Here is an 18,926-nt window from a genome sequence, read left to right on the forward strand (position 1 = left end):
TTTTAAAAATTAGACATAAAGTTTCGAGTGTACACATTTTGAGGAGAAACTCCGTTAAATTTTGGAACCACTAATAAAAATGGAATATTACCAATGCCTGAAAGTGGTACACAGTGGGGGTATTATAAAATATGGATTTTAAATACTAGATGCAGGCGGGATATTTTCCTGTCATGTAACCAAAGAGTTTTGTTGCCTAAATTATGTGGGGTGGGGAGTAGGCACTATAACTTTCTAAGGAAAGTCGTGTTAGCTCTGAAGAAACTTAAAATCCATCTTAGATAATTTGGTCTTGTTCTAATATTTAGTTTCCATTCTTTTCTTACTTCAGTATATGTTTGAATTATTTGTTTCAAGGAATTTCCGTTGTGGTTCAGTGGGTTAGGAACCCAACCAATAGCCATGAGGATGTGGGTTTGATCCCTGGCCTCTCTCAGTGGGTTAAAGGATCCGGCATTGCCACCAACTATGGTGTAGATCGCAGACGCAGCTTGGATCTGGCATTGATATGGCTGTGGCATAGGCCGGCAGCTGCAGCTCCAGTTCAGTCCCTAGCCCAGGAACTTGCATATGCCATGGGTGCGGCCCTAAAAACAAAAAAATAACAAAATAAATAAATTTTTAAATTTTTTAAATGAATTTTTTTTCAAGTTTAATGTCTTAAGTAAAATGAAGGATTTCTTGGAGACAAGACTCCTTAGATCTAAAATATGTACATTCTGCTCAGAACTATGCAGAATGCATTTCAAACAAAAAATCCTGAAACTAACATTAATACTAATTTACTTAATGGTTATAAAAATATATCATGCCAGAATTTTCAGAGCAAACATGAAACGTGCAAGAGATAATAATAATGTAGTGTTTCGAACAGAAAGTGAAATTAATATGTTACAGAGTAGTAGAGATTACATAATTTCTTTGGTGTGACATTATAAGGAACATTAACTGATTACTGATACAGCTTAAGTATCTAGCTAGGTTATGCATTTGTTGGACCGGAACAAAATTGCCATATATGGTTCCATAAAATATAATCAGCAATTGTTTTCTTATGGATAATTTAATGTATAAAGCTAATAAACTGTGGAAAATAAAATACTACAAGAGACCTATATCATACTACCGTATATTTAATATTTAAGTATAACATTGCATTTTTATGCCAAAAACTGCCTGAAATCTTCATTTTATAACAGTAAGTCTGCCTGAAGCAATTTTAGTGAATGTGATATGATATAGCTTACCATGACTGGATAATATTTTCTCTATGAATTAGGAGAAGAGTTCCATAATGCTTTGCATTTTCAGACAATTTCTCCTGTAGTTTTGTGCAGTAGTTTTTAATACTGTATCACAATACCTTCTCCTTTATGTAATCTAAAATAACTTAAATAAGAATTCCCTTCATGGCTCAGCAGTTAACAAACCTGAGTAGGATCTACGAGTACGCAGGTTCAATCCCTGGCCTTGCTCAGAAGGTTAAGGATCCGGCTTTACTGTGAGCTGTGGTGTAGGTCACAGATGTGGCTTGGATCCTGAGTTACTGTGGCTGTGCCATAGGCTGGCAGCTGTAGCTCCTATTCGACCCCTAGTCTGGGAACTTCCATATGCCACGAATGTGTCCATAAAAAGCAAAAATAAATAAAGGAAATAAAATAACTTAAATGCCAAATAAAAAACATTTCAGGAGAAAAGTATTTTGTGCACATACATAGTAAATTAATATGAACATATGTTAAAAACATGTCTGAACATATTTATATGCACATACGTATATGTATGCATGATGCTTTACAAAGTTTTCTATTCGGTGATTATGCTATTTTCTTTTTTCCACTCCATTGCTTTTCTCTTACCTAATATTTAAAGGTAAAAATAAATATTAAATAAATTTTAATAAAATGAAAATAATTTTTATTCTTTTAATAAAAATAATTTTAAAGCAATAAAAGTACTGTCTACACATCATTTTCTATAATGAAGGCCTTTTCATAGGCTAATTTAGGTTATATTTAGCTTGATTCTGCACTACTTTCTGCCTATTGACCTTTACCAATTAATGATGAAAACAATCAAATAATATACCTACCATGTCGGGAAAAGTACCAGTTTCTAGAATGTAGAAACACACACAGAGGTTGTGTGTTTAGTGCTTTACAATGTACAAATGTTTTCACATATCACATTTGAATCTGAAATAACTATGAAGAATATATAATTCCCATTCCCCAGAATAGTCTGGTGGGAAATTTCAGAACTGAGACTCTAATCTGGGTCTTCCTATTTCAGATCCATTCAAAGATGGAATTTCTCCTAAATTCTACTCTATTCTGCCATTCCTGCAAGGCAGAGGTCCTGAACTGCTCACAAATCACATGGAAGAGGCGAGGAATGAATTGCACTCTGTCTGCCAATCCAGCCAGCTTTTCATTAGCTTGCTGGTATAGATTCGTAGATGATTCAGAGAACAAAATGTTCACCAGCAGCTTGATGTCAGCATGAAAAAATAAACTAGCTTGATCTGGAATAGCATGGACACAGCCTGATTACTGGAGCTGGGCTTGCCTCTTTGGTACCATGAAGGTTTTCACTATGGTTATATTACTTATGGTTATATGGTCATAAAGTAAACTTCTTTTCACATTATCCAAACCAGAGTGACTGAAAAAGATTTGGTTTCCATAGAACAGGAAGAAATGGAAAACTGGAGTATGATCTGGTTTACAGAAGCTTTTGTCCAAGGTCCCTGGGGAATCAGTTATTTTCATGGATGGGAATTGATTTGAAATGAACAAATGTTACTGCAGAATCCCAGAACGGTGAGGTACTTGAAATGCTTTGAATTATCACAATATTGCACTGAATTTATTTCACTAGTCATTTAATGACATTTAGTAAATACTGTGTACTTGGCATATACAAAGTGCTGCAGATAGAAAAATAAATAGGATGATCCCTGCCCTCTACTGGTTCATAGTCCAGCATAGGAGAGGGGTAGCGCCAAACAGTGGCAGCACAATGAGATGTAGGCACCAGATACCGTAATGAACTTAGGGAAGCCCAGAGAGGGACCTTAAATCATCAGTGACATCAAGGAAGGCTTACCTTCTGGTAGGAAAATACTTCTTATCTGGGAGAGTCCAAGTTTATGCCTGTTGTCCAGTACCTCCCTTCACTCTCAGAAGTGTGAGTATGCACCAGCCATGATCAAGTGGCACTGCTGTTCACTGACATCATGAAGGATATCGTGTTCTAAATAAGGACGTTGGAATTTGCCTTGAAAACCTTAGGTAGTACTGAAGGATTTTAAGCAGTGGAGGAGAAGGACAGTTTAGTGTACTCAGTCTACCTTTGTCTAGGTCATCAAGCAGTAAACAGAAAGGTAAGGCACTTGCTTTGACAATCAGCTAGATGTGTGCATTGTGCCAGGCACTTCCCCAACCAGGCCTGGTCTTCATGACAGTCCTGTGACAGAGCCATTCAGGCTCACAGAGGCTGTATCTTCCCAAGTTCACAGCTACTGTGTGGCAAAGATGAGTCGTCATTCCCCTCTAGATATTCAACTCAGTGGTCTTCCTAACACGCTTTCTGCCTATAGTGACTGCTCTGGTCCCATTAGAGTTGACTGTGGACTAAAGTAAGTACTTATGGAAAATACCCATGTCATTAAGTGGGTATTGTCATTAAAATAATAGAATGAAATCTGCTGTCCTGGTAGGCATTGAATTGTTATGATATTCATTAATCCTACAGTCGCTTTGGATGCCTGAAACTTACGTGTTGATTGATCCTCTTCTTTTGCAAGGGCTTTCTCTGTAGCAAATGTTGTTACATTAAGTACGTTTCTATCCTCAAACAGACGTGGAATTGAGGTTCTGCTCTACCCCTTCCAAGTGACTTAATTCTCTGAGGTTCAGTGTCCTTGCTGGTCAAAGGATATGAATACTGCCTGCCTCACAGAGTTGTGTAAGGATTGAATGAGTGAATGCATGTGTGCTCCTGGCACACAGTAAGTGTAAAATAAATGTTAGCTGCTCTCACTAACTCACTGCTCAGTGAGTGCAAAATGAGCATTTGTTGAATGAATGAATGAATGATAACCACGTTTTTTTATCTGGGAGCGTGTTGATTACCCTTACATTTTACTATATCAGCAAGACCATGCTAGATGCTTCACCCTGATAGTCCTGGGTGGTGGTATTCTCTCATTTTTTCAGCAAAAGGGCATCATCGTATGACGCTATCCCAGAAAGTAAAACAAAGGAAACCAGTCAATCCTTGCCATGCAATATAAATAACTCTTTGAGTGGAAACAGGCATGCAGTTTCTAGTAACAATACTTCCTGTTGCAGATCTGACATGTTTCTGGCACCATGTCATGCTATAAAAAGGATGCTGTCCAAAGAGAGGATAAAGTGTTTGGGAGAATGCTACGAAAAACATTCAAATGAGACTGGGACAATGCTCTGGGGGAGTCTTTAGAACTATTGTAAACATAAAGACAATAAAAGAGACTTTGGACTTGAAACTCTTTAAATACAGTAGTGAATGTGCCTTGGTAAGGGCACATCTTATGCTTGAATCCTTAAGTTAAGCAAGGAAAATTATACCATTATCTTAATACAAATGTGAATAAGTCATCAGGAAAAGTTACATGGGACCATAGGTTAAATATCAAAGAAGGTGTTGTAGAAATAAATATAACTGTATAGCATTTGCAGATCTCAAAGAAAGTTCAAGAATTGTACTCTTTTTGACATAACAAAAGGATTGATTGACTTCTCAAGTTCACTAAAGTGAAAGATACACACCCTAAGAGTTTTGTTTCCTTTACTAATGGACAGATTTATACTCAGTGACTTGAAAGATTAATCCATTTCTTTAAAATGTCATTATGTTTTCATTCCAAAAATAGAAACTCTCTGGAACACAAAATAAATAAATGTCATATGTCATGACAGAAAGGAAATGAAGTAGATCTAAGCTGAACTTCTTATATTTCGAATTGATCACGTTTGCCCTGAATATACCAAAATATATTTCAACACCTGTCCTACCATTAGGAGATTGTAATGACCAGAAGTCTATTTCTGTAACATCTTTGCCATATTTAGTCTCAGTGTTATTTTCTGAGTAGTAATAATAGGGAAGTGAGAATCTCCATCTTAATAATTCTGTACCTTCCTATTTTTATTTTTATTTGGTACTGCTACTTTTAATCTCAAATTTATTCAATAATTGTATGTCTTCAGCTCTTTTTTAAAAGTTTTCATCCCACTTAATTGTCACCTAACCAGTCAAAAGAGATTAACTTCTCTGTTAATCTTTTTCTACTGCTGTCATTCAAGTCTCAGAACCTCCTCAAAGCTCTGAACTTCTAGTCTCTCAGGTTTTTCTTGTTCTGAGGCTGCCAGAGCAGAGCACAGTCTTCCAGACCAGACTGTGTGAAAAATATCCTCACCTTTTTCTCTGTGTGTCAGATACTGAAAAATGCTCACTGTGCTTAAAAAGGAATAGAAATCAGTACCAACCCCCCAGAGTAATGACTTTCATTCTTTTCATTCCACATCTGTGCAGGATTTAGGGACTGTGGTAAATGAGGTGAGAGCTGATATGATGTGGAAATAGTGAGCTTTGGTAAGGATTGGCCAGCAAGTTTGAGTGTACTTCTCAAATTGTTCTCTTAGTGGATGGATTCAGAAAAATTTGTCTACAACGTGACAAGTCAGAGGAATGTTCTGAGCAATTGTTTGAAATGACACTGAGTTTCCACTACGTAGTATAGTTTTAAAGCTGTTTGCTTTATAGAAATTTATAATTACTTGGAAATTCATTTCAAAAACAAGACTCCTTCATGGAATCGGAAATCATTGCTCCTGATTTTCTGATATCAGACACCTCGTAGAGGCCTTTTAGTAAAAACCAGTGTCATATGTCAAATATGTTTTGATTTAGTTATTTCCATTAAATGCAGCAGAATGGATTTGGAGTGATAGTTAGCTTTTATCCAGGCGTTCTTTTCTTTCTTAAATAATGTATAGTGAAAATGGATTTCTTTGTGATTGGGAATTTGGGGTTAATGAAGTTTTCTTAAAGCCTGCATATTTTTCTTTCAAAGAAAATGATCTTTTAATGATATCAGAAAACCTTTGTTCTATTTATTACTATTTCATAAATTTGTTTGTCTCTGCATAGGAATTTAAAATAGAATTGATGTCCCTTAATAATTTAACAAAAGCATAATAAAGACAGGATGAAATGCAGCATTGCAGTTGAGACCTGTCACTTGACTAACCTTGGGCCACTCACTCACTGGGTGTCCTCTTGTTCCAGGTGCCTCCAAAAGGAGAGTCTGTGTTGAAAGCCCAGGGAATCCAGAGCGGGGCATCAGGGGGAGGAGGACCGCCATGGGGAGGCAGGGAGAACCACATCTCCAGGCTGCCATGGCCCTGCAGCACGTCATCGCTGCTTGTTAGGCATAAGAAACTTCTCTAGAGAGGCCACAGGAAGTCTGTGGGCCGGTCCTCTCCACTGGCCGTATTCCTCCCACACTCTTAAGGGTGTGTTCCCAGCCCTGCTGCACAGCCTCTAAGGATGGCAGAGCCTCTGAGGATGATAGAGCCTCTTGATGTAAATTGGTGCTGTGCTTGGGGCCCCTCTAACTATAGCTGTGATGGCAGCAGAAATAGTGGGTCTGGGGCTATCACCATGGGAACCAGTGGTGTGGAGTGGATAAGCAGTGAGATCCTGCTGTATATAGCACAGGGAGCTATAATCATTCACTTGTGATGGAACATAATGCGGAAAAATATGAAAAAAAGAATGCATGTATATGTATAACTGGGTCATTTTGCTGTGTAGCAGAAATTGACAGAACATTGTAAATCAACTATAATAAAAAAAAAATTTTCTTTTAAAGGCCAGTAGTCAAGGCCTGAAGGTCAGGCAGGCTGAACAGACGTGGGGAACGTGTGATTGGACCCATCAGAGACAGGTTACTTAACTCCTCTGTGTCTCAGTTCTGTAAGATGGGAGTAATAGTAGTCATCATATTACAAGACTGTTACAAAAATTAAATGGCTTAATGTATTCAGTGGGTTAGAAAGTGCCTGCAAATGTTAAAACTGGTTCGAACCACGAGGGCATCATTGTCTGAAGTGTGGGGCCATTAAGTATTACTCTTCTAAGCGTGACTACTTCAAATAATACAGAGTGCGTTTGAGTTAATGAGTTTAGAGAGTTGTTTAAAAGGCAAGCAAACATTGCAATGTAGCCATACCTTTATCAGCAGAGGGACACTACTGCTAGGATGCAAATCATGCCACTGGGCCTTGGGGTAGGACACCATTTACCGGGACAGGATCAAGATACATGCAGAGCACTGTCATAGAAAATCTTAGTTATTGAAGTTAATGACAGAACTATGGTGTACAGTTCTTCCCCAAACAAATATATCACTAGGACAAAGATGAGAATATAAATTCAGTTCCCAGATTCTAAGTGGTGGGTGTGTACTCTACTTGTGGGGACACTATTCTTTCTCTCTCTCCCCCTCCAGTGGCCAAGTCTTCAAGCAGCCACTCTGTGCTCAGGTCATATTTCTTCTCCATGCCATTCAGATCAGCAACAGAGTGTTTACTACTCAAGTTCAAGTGACAGGAGCCAACCCAGAGAGTGGTTTCTCTTTCCCAGTTCAGCTCTGCTTGCTCCCAGGTTGAATGCACATCGTTTCAAAGCACCCACAGTAGTTGTTTCCTTTTCTCTGGGTGTTGACGGGCTGTGCTCTGCTGGTCTCCTTTCAGTGAGTGAGAGCCACTTTCCTGGACCCCCTTGCTGGTCCCCATGCCCAGTACCAGTTTCATTCAGTCTGGCAACGTGTGGAGGCAGACTGCCTTAGACCATCTCACATTTCCACAGTCAGACTGGAAGCTGGAAGATAAACAAGCACATGCTCCCTCTCCAGTGTCTCCTGACCTTGTTCCTTGAGAATGGAGAATTCGTAGCAAGCTAGGAGCAAATACCTTGCTGTATTTTTATTGGCTACCCGTTACTCTGCATGTGAACAGTGGTGACAGCTGTGCTCAGCGCCCATCACCACTCTTACATTAGGCTGTAGCTTTCAGAATACTTTGCTCTACATGAAGCAGCAAAAGTCTTTGCCTTCATTGGCCAAACTTAAGATATTCCTTTCACTACAAAAAAAAAAAAAAAAGATAACTTCTAATCTTACATTGAGCCAAGCAATACAAAATGGATATTTTATTTTAAGGCTATTACCCTGTTTCGTAATGATTTATTATCTTCTAAGAAATATCAAATTAACTCCCTGTTATAAACATTTCCATTTTTAGCTCCTTAAAAAAAGATATCCAGTATTCCTTCGGAAAACACCCTGAACTGTAAGGTTTTCCCTCTTACAAGAGATACAATGAGGTACTGTTTCATGAGTCCCACGAGGTCCTCCTCCCCCTCCTCCAGAAGCAGTTTTCTGGTTTTCTTTTAATGGTTTCCCTAAAAAGATCCCATTTCCTAAAACCTATAGCAGCGCCAATGATTGATTTATACTTCACATTCTATCTTTGATTTTTCTTGTGTTAGCGGTTTTCGGAGCCTAATATTGCCCGTTTTTGCCCATCATTTACTGTATTCATACAGTGCTGGATGTCTGCTTTCAGTTTTTAAATAGAAGAAATAATAACTACCTGGTTTGAAAAGCTCTGTGGGATTATGGGTTTGGTTAATATCCTCTGAAAACAATTTTTAAAAAACTGTAGTAGAAGATTATAAATGACTTTTCATGTGATTGCATCCCCTGGTGCTTTGAAATAAAAACACGAGGAAGAGTATAAAGCACTTGGTCAGAAAGACTAATCCTGAGTTGATGCCATTTACATTTAGATTTAAATAAGTCAGCCTATTTACTCCTTCAAATTTTGCTTCAGGTTTTAAATTGAGAATACGTGGAAATTAAAGTCCTAGGATGCTTAGATATATTTCAAAAGTTACAGTGCCTTAAATCAGTTGACTTCTAAGAATACTAATTGTGACAAACAAATTTAAGGAGTATTCAGTCCGTTATTTTTAGTAAAATAATGTTATAACTATTATAAATAAGGTTCAACTAGGTGATGCGAACTGGGGTCATTAATATAAAAATGCAAATACTGTGCCTTTTAGACAATGGCATATGCAGACATACCACATAAATCATTGTAAATCTAATCTCTCATTTTTTATGGGTGGTGGAGTATAAAGCAGTGTGTCATAGTGGAAAACTCTTCTAGGAATCTAGACCTCAATTCTATTCCCAGATGGAGTGCATGACCAGTAAAAAGTCTTTTTCTTCAATCATAACATGAGGGGTTCAGACAGGATGCCTTCAGGGACCTCCAAGGCTAAAATTCTAGGACTCTGTGCATTCTAATTCTACTTCAGATAGCAACTGGGCATACACTCAACACACTGGCTCACAGGATGCATTATAAGAAGGTTGCATCAGCAGGAGGTCTGTTGAGATCCCTGGGAACAGCTCTTGGACAGGGTGTGGTTGGGTGGAGCTGTAAAAATGTCAAGGATGGCTTTAACCTGATGGGGGGAGGGGATAGGACTCCAGGATCTTGGCTGCTTTTTCCCCTGGGTTCAAGAGTTTGTCCAAAGACAAGGGGAATGACCAGGCCTGCTTTGACAAATATGTCTTTGGCCACTCAAAATTCTTCAAAAAGAGGGCATAAGTTAATTTATAGGCAGGTCTCTTCATTCTTGAGCAGTCTACATTTTTTTAAATTAAATTAAATCTTGAAGATTTCAGCATTTAAATAGTGGGATCCTATTTCTGTACTTTTTTTTTTTTTTTTCTTTTTGAGGGCTTCTGCTCCGGTAGCAACCAGTTTTAATCCAGTGTAAGACTGTGAGTTATCCCCTTTCAGAAGCCTTCAAACTATCGTTTTAAGTCACCACCTTCTCTAGGAAGGTAATCTGTTTAATCAAGCACATATTATTTAATTTTTGTTAATTAGGTGTTTCCTGAGGACTGGCCCTAAGCTATACCAACACTAAGGGTAACCAAGATGTGTCCTATCTTCTGGGACCTCAGTGCCCAATGACTTAGTCCCTTAACAACAAAACCTGCCTGGAACCAGAGGGCTACCTGGGGGCGGTGGGGGATCAGAGGCTGGAGACAGTGCCGCCCTGACTGAGCGGAGCTGGAGGGTGTAGGAAACAGTTCAATAAGTAAAAGGGAAGGAAGGCAGTCTGGACTAAGCGGTGTAGATGAATTTCACATGCACCAGGACACAGGGGAGTGGGCATGGTTACGCTAGAGACTCTCATAGCAAAATCACCATGGCCTCTGCCCCCCTACAAAGCAGGCAGTAGCATGAGGTAGAGGTCATCTTTTTAGGTATCTCTCCATTACAGGTCCTTGGAAAGAAACTTTCAGATGAGTTGCGAATAGCTTGGTAGTAGTAGAAGAAGCCACCTGTATAGAGTTCATCAGGGAAACAGGAGGGGTGTGTGTGGGGGGCGGGGGGTGTTTGGACAGAGAGAGTGATTTCTTATAAGGAATTGGCTCCTTTGATTATGAAGGCTGAGAAGTCCCAAGATCTATAGTTGGAAGTTTTGTTTGTTTTCTTTATAAAAATATTCAAACAATAATAAATGGTATAGGCTAGTCCAAAAAAGCTAGTAGGCTTGAGACCCAAAAGAAAGAGCTCATGTTTCAGTTGGAGTCTAGAGGCCAGAAAACAGTATCCCAGGTCCAGCAATCGGCAGGAGGAGTCCCTTTTCCTCTCAGGAGCATCAGCGTTTGTGTTCTATCCACACCTTTGGCTGATTGGATAAGGCCTACTTACAATAGGCAGAGCAGTCTGCTTTATTCATTTTACCAATTCAAATGTCAATTTTGTCCAAAAACACCCTCACAGACACACCCATATTAATATTTGACCAAATATCAGGACATCTAAGGCCCAGACAAGTTGACACATAAAATCAACCATCAAACCACCTCCTAGTCTTTTAAGGCTTAATTATAAAGCATCCAGGGGTATTCTGCCAGCCTGATTACTAAATTGGCAGCTCAGTGGGACTTGCTTTTTTGAAAGCCTCACAATTCCATAGAAATTCTGTATAACATCAGTGAGATACTGTCATCACTCTGCTTTGATGCTATATTGACATTATTTTCAGAACTGATAGCTAACTTATCATTATAATTCAGAATATATGTATGCATGTTCTGGGGATTACGTGCATGTGTTAGAAAGCCAGACTTCCTGGCGTTGAATTTTTTAGGAGCTGTATAACTTTGAGCATCTAACTTTAATTCTCTGTGCCTTTGTAGGCACTAACTCTTGTTTCTTGTGAACATTAAATCAATTAATACATATAATTTAATACATGTGAAGATACAGGTATATTTCAGGTACATAGAATGTACTTTAAAAATTGTTTGTTTGTTTGTTTTCCGATAGCCACATACCTTTTCTTCAAAATGCTGTTTCAGCCTTGGCTCAATATTGCTTAAGTATTGGTACTTTTTGAGGAAGGAGTCCTTAGGAGCAGTAACATTGAGTATACTCAATTATCATACACTTTGGATAGACTAAAACCAAAACTTCAAAGCCTTAGTTGGCTTGAAAATGACACCAGATTTAGAAAATGAGTAAGAGAAGATGAAATAGAAAGTAACACATTTATAGAATCTGCACAGGCAGTGGAGTATTTGATTCAGTTCACTACTTCTGTTCAGTTCAGTTTGCTATAGTCAGAGAAACTGTCCATATTTTAAATGGTTCTTTGGCATCTTAAGATTAAAAACATTTATAAACAAACCAACAGTGGGTGGGGGTGGAGAAATGGTAAATGATGCTCTTTGTTAGGTTTTGAGCTGGCAGGAGTAACAGGCGGATCGCATTGGGGCTAGACTGTCTTTGGGTTGAAGGTATTCACCTGACTGATGGAAAAGCACCCTTGGGTAAGTCACCTGGACTCAGGCCTCCTAAGCCAGATGACAGAACAGCCAAAATGTCCAGCCATTCTTTTCTGAGTGTGTTATCTCTTACTTGTCCTAACAACCACATCATTCAGTAAGTAACTTCAGATCTGTTAAGTTTGTTCACGTAACATGAAATCTGTTTGCAGGATGCTCTTTGAGGGATCCTTTGGTTCTTTGAACTTGATGAGTACTTCAGTGTCCTTAGGGAGGTCTTTACATTGCAGCTCATGCTTATACGAATCTTCAGGGCACCCACTGCTGCTGTTCAGAGCCAGTTCCAAAGCTGTAGTGTTTGTACGGCCCTCTGATGCTAGCAGCTCAGGGTGGTGGAATGCCATGTCTAAACACAAATTTTTTGATGGTGTATAATGTCTGTCCATAGTACTGTGTACTTGTACCTCCATCTACAACACTATTCTGTCTTGAAAAGTAACTTTTCAGATTTTCAAGTTCCCACATCTGAAATTAGTCTGGCAATGAAAGTATATTCAGACTCAGCTCTTTGAAGCTGGCTGTATTAGTCCATTTTATTATTTTCTTGGGAAAAATCTTCCTGTAACTGAAAGGGAAATGCTTTGCCTATTTATCAAGTGACTAAAGATAGCTGAGGATTAAGTCTGAATGGAGTGATTACTGCTTTCAGAAACCCAAATAATGCAAAGTATGTTGTTGATGTTGTTATTGCTGTTGTTGCTTGAACTGTTCAACAGTTCTGCACTCCTACCCCTGTGAATTTCCTCCTCCCAGCTTGTTTCTAGCTTGTAAATTTGTATATGGATTTCTATGCATTTGTAATACTTTACATTAATTCTATGTCTTTGCAAAACTTTGGAGAGGAAAATTTAATCACGGAGCCTGTATATTTTTATTGTTATCTATTGTTATTATTCTTAGCCATGCTTGAAGTGGCATATGCTCTTTTCAAATATTATAAAGTTAGAATTTCTTAATCATAATGCTATTGTGATGAAACCAGTTTTAGTCTATTAGGAGAACTCTGCACTTTTTCATTTTTGAGAGCCAAACTCGATGCATTGAGCTGTGCCTTAGTAAATTTTCCATTATCCTTTTCTTTCAGAAACCATGCCATCCATTTAATATTTCATTACAGCCGAACTGCAGTATGTATACATGGTACGCAAAATGAGCCATTTTGTTTTAAAACAGATTGCAGATGAAAGGAAACCATTCATTTCTTGCTTGCTTGCTGTAATTACTAGAGCACTAATTACTCAAAATCACTGACATCCAGGGTCAGGAAAGATAACAGAAACATCAAAGAATAGATGTGGCTCTCTCACTGTGACAGATTTTCCATATTTCCAACCACAGTATTTTTTTATGGCTACTGTTTTCCAGTTTGATGGTGAAACCAACAACAACAACAACAAACATGCACGCAGTCAAGATTGCTGAATGTTTACTGTTATTTCATTCGCAGTTTGACGGTGAGAACATGTATATGAGCATGACAGAGCCGAGCCAGGACTATGTGCCAGCCAGCCAGGTGGGTTAATTAATCTTCTCTGCCTTGTTTCAAATTGTAATTAAACAAATTCAAAGAGTTGCATTGCAAATGAGTAGCACTATCAGTAACTGCCGCAATCAGGAATAATCATAATTTATAAACAAAGCATTTAAGCCTTGTTTCCAGTTAATGAGATCGAGCTGATAAAACACCGGAGTTGGCATTTGTTGAAAGATAATACCTTGTTTCCTCTCCAGAACGGCAAGCAGCTGTTTTGCCAGCATGATCTTTCCTAAACAGTTGTTTTACCTTTAGGAAATAAAGTCTTTACAGGTGCAGGTTATTGGAGCTTCTGACTATAGATGAGTTAATCATTATAAGCTACACAAGTCACAAATAGCCTTGGTTATCAACCATTGGGGCAGTTTTCAATGAAATGTTATACTGATCACCAAAATCATGTGGCCAGTGAATGCTGCATGGCTGCTTTCAAGCCAAAATGTATGATATGATGGAAACCTTTGAAAGGCATGTTTGTATCCATTTCACTGGGAATGGTTGACAAGGTATTTAATCATGAGAAGTGACAACAACAGTCCAGTGAAAATGTAAATGGTAACATTTATAAAAGTAAATGCTTGACTATTTATTTTTAGATACTTAAGACCGGGCCCTTTGATGCAGAGAAGGCATTTGAAGCAAAATGGTAATTACCCTAGGGTGCCATATACTATAATATGTAAGGACATTGTAAGCAAAAATAAATAAATGAATAAGTGGAAGTGAGGGAGCGTTCACAAGAGCGTTTTGTGGACTTGAGTATATTTTTTTTTTTCTAGGAGAATTAAACCATAGTAACTTGGAGTTTCATGTGTCAGTAACTATGGCGTTAAACTCAAACATTAAAAAACTTGTTTTCAGTGCCTACTTATCTGCCCGAGTAGATTTGATAACTAGGAGGAGTGGAGGAAGAGGGAACAAAAATAAGACTCTTTTTCTTCATGGTGGTTGTCAGTGAATTAAATCTAATGTATATGTCAGCGGTGCACTCTCTGGGGCTTTGAAATTTCTCTAAGAACAGAATGTCTTAGGCTTAACTCAAAACAGAGGCAGGAGTGCCTCTCCGTGAACTTTGCATTTAGGAGTCATTCTGATCACTACCTTCCTTGGCAGACCTTCTGGAAACTATACTGTATTGTTCAGATGAGAGGTCATCATTAAGTTCAAAGATCCGGACTGTATCTCCTTCCATTCATTCAGCTTGAATTCATTCAGCTAAGTAGCCTCCAAGATCCAAGTTCTGAGTTGGACTGTTTGATTAAAAAATGAAAAATGTTACTATTAATTTTCTTCTAACCATCAATCCCAAAACTGTACTGACAAGTTTAGTATTACTATTAGATTAAAGCAACCCGGTATCATCTCTTTGGTGCCTTTAGGGTTTTGAAGTGTAAGGGCTAATTGAATTTGTTTGAAACAGTAGAAACACAAAGTCAATAAATGATTGCTGTTATAAAGCCAGCAGCTCCCTTTCAGAGAATCATTATGTCCCTCTCAAAGACTTTGGGATAAAGGATTGCAAATTCAAAGCATATGCATCATAACAACTTGGCTCCTTAGATTTTTAAATTCAAGTGCAATGGATAATATTAAGTGCTGACTAAAATTAAACAACTAACATTTTTCATAGTATTTCAGTCAAGAGTTACCAAGAATATTTTAAATACCAGTAATAATTTATGAAGGAGCAAAGAACTCCAAATACTTTTATGTGCTTTGTAAAGATATGACAGGTTTGTGTGCCAGAAGCAAACTAGTTTTTAATAATGTAGCGTATGTGAAAATGTTTTCGCAATGTGCTGTTTAAAAAAATTTGACTAATGTAAGATGATACATACCCTGGCGGGGAATAAGCTTCAAAAATTACGTAAGTTGAATGGCCTTAGCTAAATTTTACTCTTAACTTTCCTTTTGTTTACTGTATTATAGTGTGTTTAAGAATTCATTACCTGGTATTCTTTTAGGAAATTTTAATCAATGTATCCCTTTCGGCAACTATAAATAAGATTTTAGTCATCCTGCAGGGAGAAAAGATACCTTTGTTCCTTTTGCTACATAACATCAAACATCTGCATAGTTTAGTAATCCAATACAACTTGCCTCTTAGTATCATTCAACAATTATAATTCCTGTTCAATTTTCAAATCAGTACATGCTTTGGGACTTATAGACTAAGTTGCTAAGTAGCAGCATATGGTGCACTACTGCTCCTGTGATGTTGCTACAAGCAAATAGCATAATTCTAAACCTGAAATGATTTTTATAGAAAGCCAGTGCTGGAATGGCTCCAGAAATGGAAGTAACACTGTAAAAATTAATGATATTCTTTTAGGCAGTCCCAAAGGACCCTCTGGCACTATCTACTGCATGAATCCATACTGCTTAAGCTAGTGTATACAAATCCTTAAAATTTTTTTGCATATAATTTTATAATTTATAGGCAGCTTTTACATTGATATAATGCCCTATAATAAGCCTGATGTCTATATGATAAAAACCATGACATTTCTACTTCTCCTTGGCTTCACTCTTAGAGTATTGACTATTTTTTTCCTATCATTGTTCTAAGTGTGCTGGCCACTTTGTACTTTAAATATCATTCAATTTTTTCTTAACTCTGGGTAGAATTTGAACCATGCAAGGCAAAATTTCTTTGTGGGTTTCTAGGCCCTGGCTAAGGGGCCAGTAGTGCCTATTCATTCTGTGCTTCCACACATGGGCAGTATTCTTTACCGGTTCCCTGGACATCTGAACACTTAAGTGCTCATGTGTACTTCAGTTCAGGTACTGGGTGGAAAAGGTTGAGAGGCTCTGTGTTTGTTTGTTTGTTCATTTGTTTGTTTAATATACAAGAAATAATCACTGGCGGGCCATCAGAAGATTTTTCTAGGAGTTCCCGTCGTGGCACAGCGGAAACAAATCCAAGTAGAAACCATGAGGTTGCGGGTTCGATCCCTCGCCTCACTCAGTGGGTTGAGGACTTGGCGTTGCTGTGACTGTGGCGTAGGCCGGCAGCCACAGCTCCAATTAGACCGCTGGCCTGGGAACCTCCATGTGCTGAGGGTGCAGCCCTAAAAAGACAAAAGACAAAAATAAAATAAAGAGGATTTTCTGGTGTCAGGTCATGGAGAAGCTTCAGTTACTTGATTGAACCATGCTTTCAGCAAATCACTTCCTCTTTGATCTTAGCCTGGACTCTGATAAACCATTTCTTTGTTTTCCCTCCCTACTTCTTTGCTTCCTTCATTCCTTCCCACCTTCCCTTCCTCCTTTCTTCTTCTTCTTCTTCTTCTTCCTTCCTTCGGTGAACAGTTATCCTTTAAGCTTGGACTAATTTTTGTTGTTAATTCTGAGCATCATAGTAAACTCTAAAGCACCAAATGTCTTGACTTGAATCCTATTTTAGATTATTTTCAGGTTGTGATCAGTTTTCTCTCTGCTTCTTTTCTCTTCCCCCACTGGAATTGTCTCTCTTACATGGTCCTCAAGTCTCAAGATTAAATATAACAGTGATAAAATATTGCAATTTTTTTCCTTGTATCTTACAACTAAGCATTTAGCATAAGTCTCACATCATCCATGCTGAGTGGAAAGGCTGAAGAGGTTTGTACATTTGGGGTAGCTCTCATGTGAGTTTCAGGTTTGATTTCTAACCCCCTGGCACCTGCCCCTAACAGCTCAGACTCAACATATCCACTCGTCAGATCGAAATTCATCACCTCCAGCCCACTCCCTCACCTCCCAAACTTCGTTTTTTCCTGTATTGCCTGTAGTCATGAGAGTTAACACCACCCACCCAGTCACCCAGACAGAAACTTGGAGAGTCTCCCATGTACACTCAGCCCTGTTAATCCCAGATAGTGGTGATTCTACTTCTCTGCGTCACTCTTGACTGTCTCCGCTTTTCCTTCTGTGCAATTATTGCCTGATTTCTGGACAACCTTCCAGGTTCTCTTTAACTCAGCTCGTCTTACTTCCACCTTTCCGTCTTTTTCACTGTTGCTGAACGATCCATTTTTCTTCCCCAACTCACACCTCCCCAAACCCCTCCAGCCTCTGGTTGGAGTTACTGTGCCACGTATTTGCCTGACTGTGGTAGGACTCAGTCTTCTTTCTCTCCGGGTCTCCTGTGCTTAGATGATGCCTGACACAAGTATGCAACATTATTTCTTGAAAGATGAAGGAACAATTTGTGTACGTGTTTTAATCGCATGAGTTCTTTGGGTCTTCTACTTGCAATGATTTTCAGCCCTGCTGTACAGACACATAGCAAAATCTGGCCTTGCCCATTCCATTCCAGGAGTACCCCTCCACCTTGATGTCAACACACCTCAGCATTAACAAAAGACACCTGCATTCCTGTCTTCTCAGAGAATTATTTCAAGTCCAAGACTCAAAGAATTAATGTGATAACAAACTAGATAATAGCAGGTAGTTATTCTTACAATAAGATCATATTGCAGTTTGGCATAGGCGGTACAATGGCAACAGAACCAACAGGACTTTCCAGCTTCTTTTTGTACAATATTCTCTTAAATATACTGTTAGAATTATAGTACTTTGAGATTTTTCAAACATATTAATAATTATATCTATATTTTAGTTACATGTTTTCCTAATGAGAAAATTCCCAAAGTTAGGTAGAGTGTAAATGAGGTATAACAGCAGGACCTAGAAGGTATAATGTTTTTAAAACACTTTCGAAAAAAAATAATAATCTCTTGACTACAGGCCATAAAATTTCCATGATTGTGACATAAATTTGAACCATAAATTAGACCAATTACTTTTAGATTGGTTCCTTTTGGCAGAAATTTCAGGAGTAAGGTCAATTTGACTTTTTGACCATTCACCCAATAAAATAGCAGAGCTGCCAGGCTTTGAGTAATCTAGTTAGTCCAACAAAGTCTGGCATCTTAACAAGCCCAAACTAGTTACTCAAACCAGTCTTCAGTGTAGCATTCAAATGATTACTCTGTGCAGTCCCGGAGGTATTCATTACAGACGAAATTGCTCTTGTTGCCTTGCATACAAGCTGAGTTTTCAATGGGAAATGAAAGGATGCCTGGAAAAATAGGCCACCTAATTAAGTTAAACTACTCTAGCATTTGGCTTGACATCTTCATTACTCAAAATTAAAAAGATGCTTCACTTGAGCACACAAGTTACTATTGTTTATGTTGTTTTCTTCCTTAATTGGCTTCGTACATGGAAGTCTGTTTTTCAGAATTATGTCTTGAAATAGCTCACATATTTCTTACAGTTTATAAAAATATCTTAATAACTATATGGACACTGAAGACTGGCACCATACAAATATATATCTTAGGGCTCTTGATAGTCAAATATACATTAGTCTTTCTGGATGTTTTCTTGATAATTTACATTTTGGTATGGTTG

At 38.2% G+C, this 18,926-nt stretch overlaps 1 protein-coding gene across 4 annotated transcripts in view; it reads left to right on the forward strand.

The window, feature by feature from the left end:
- TOX (thymocyte selection associated high mobility group box) overlaps positions 1-18,926 on the forward strand; it is a 302,432-nt gene that overhangs the window by 138,154 nt on the left and 145,352 nt on the right. For 2 of the 4 annotated variants that reach the window (XM_047783873.1, XM_047783876.1), the window contains exon 2: positions 13,440-13,505. The exons of 1 other annotated variant lie outside the window; for it this stretch is intronic. In XM_047783873.1, coding sequence (XP_047639829.1) covers positions 13,440-13,505 — 66 coding nt within the window. Of the gene's footprint in view, positions 1-11,761; positions 11,978-13,439; positions 13,506-18,926 lie in introns of those variants that run through there. One more of the 4 variants, XM_047783875.1, reaches the window with a different exon arrangement.

Source organism: Phacochoerus africanus, chromosome 6, assembly GCF_016906955.1.
Source record: "Phacochoerus africanus isolate WHEZ1 chromosome 6, ROS_Pafr_v1, whole genome shotgun sequence".
In the NCBI taxonomy this organism is placed as follows: Eukaryota; Metazoa; Chordata; class Mammalia; order Artiodactyla; family Suidae; genus Phacochoerus; species Phacochoerus africanus.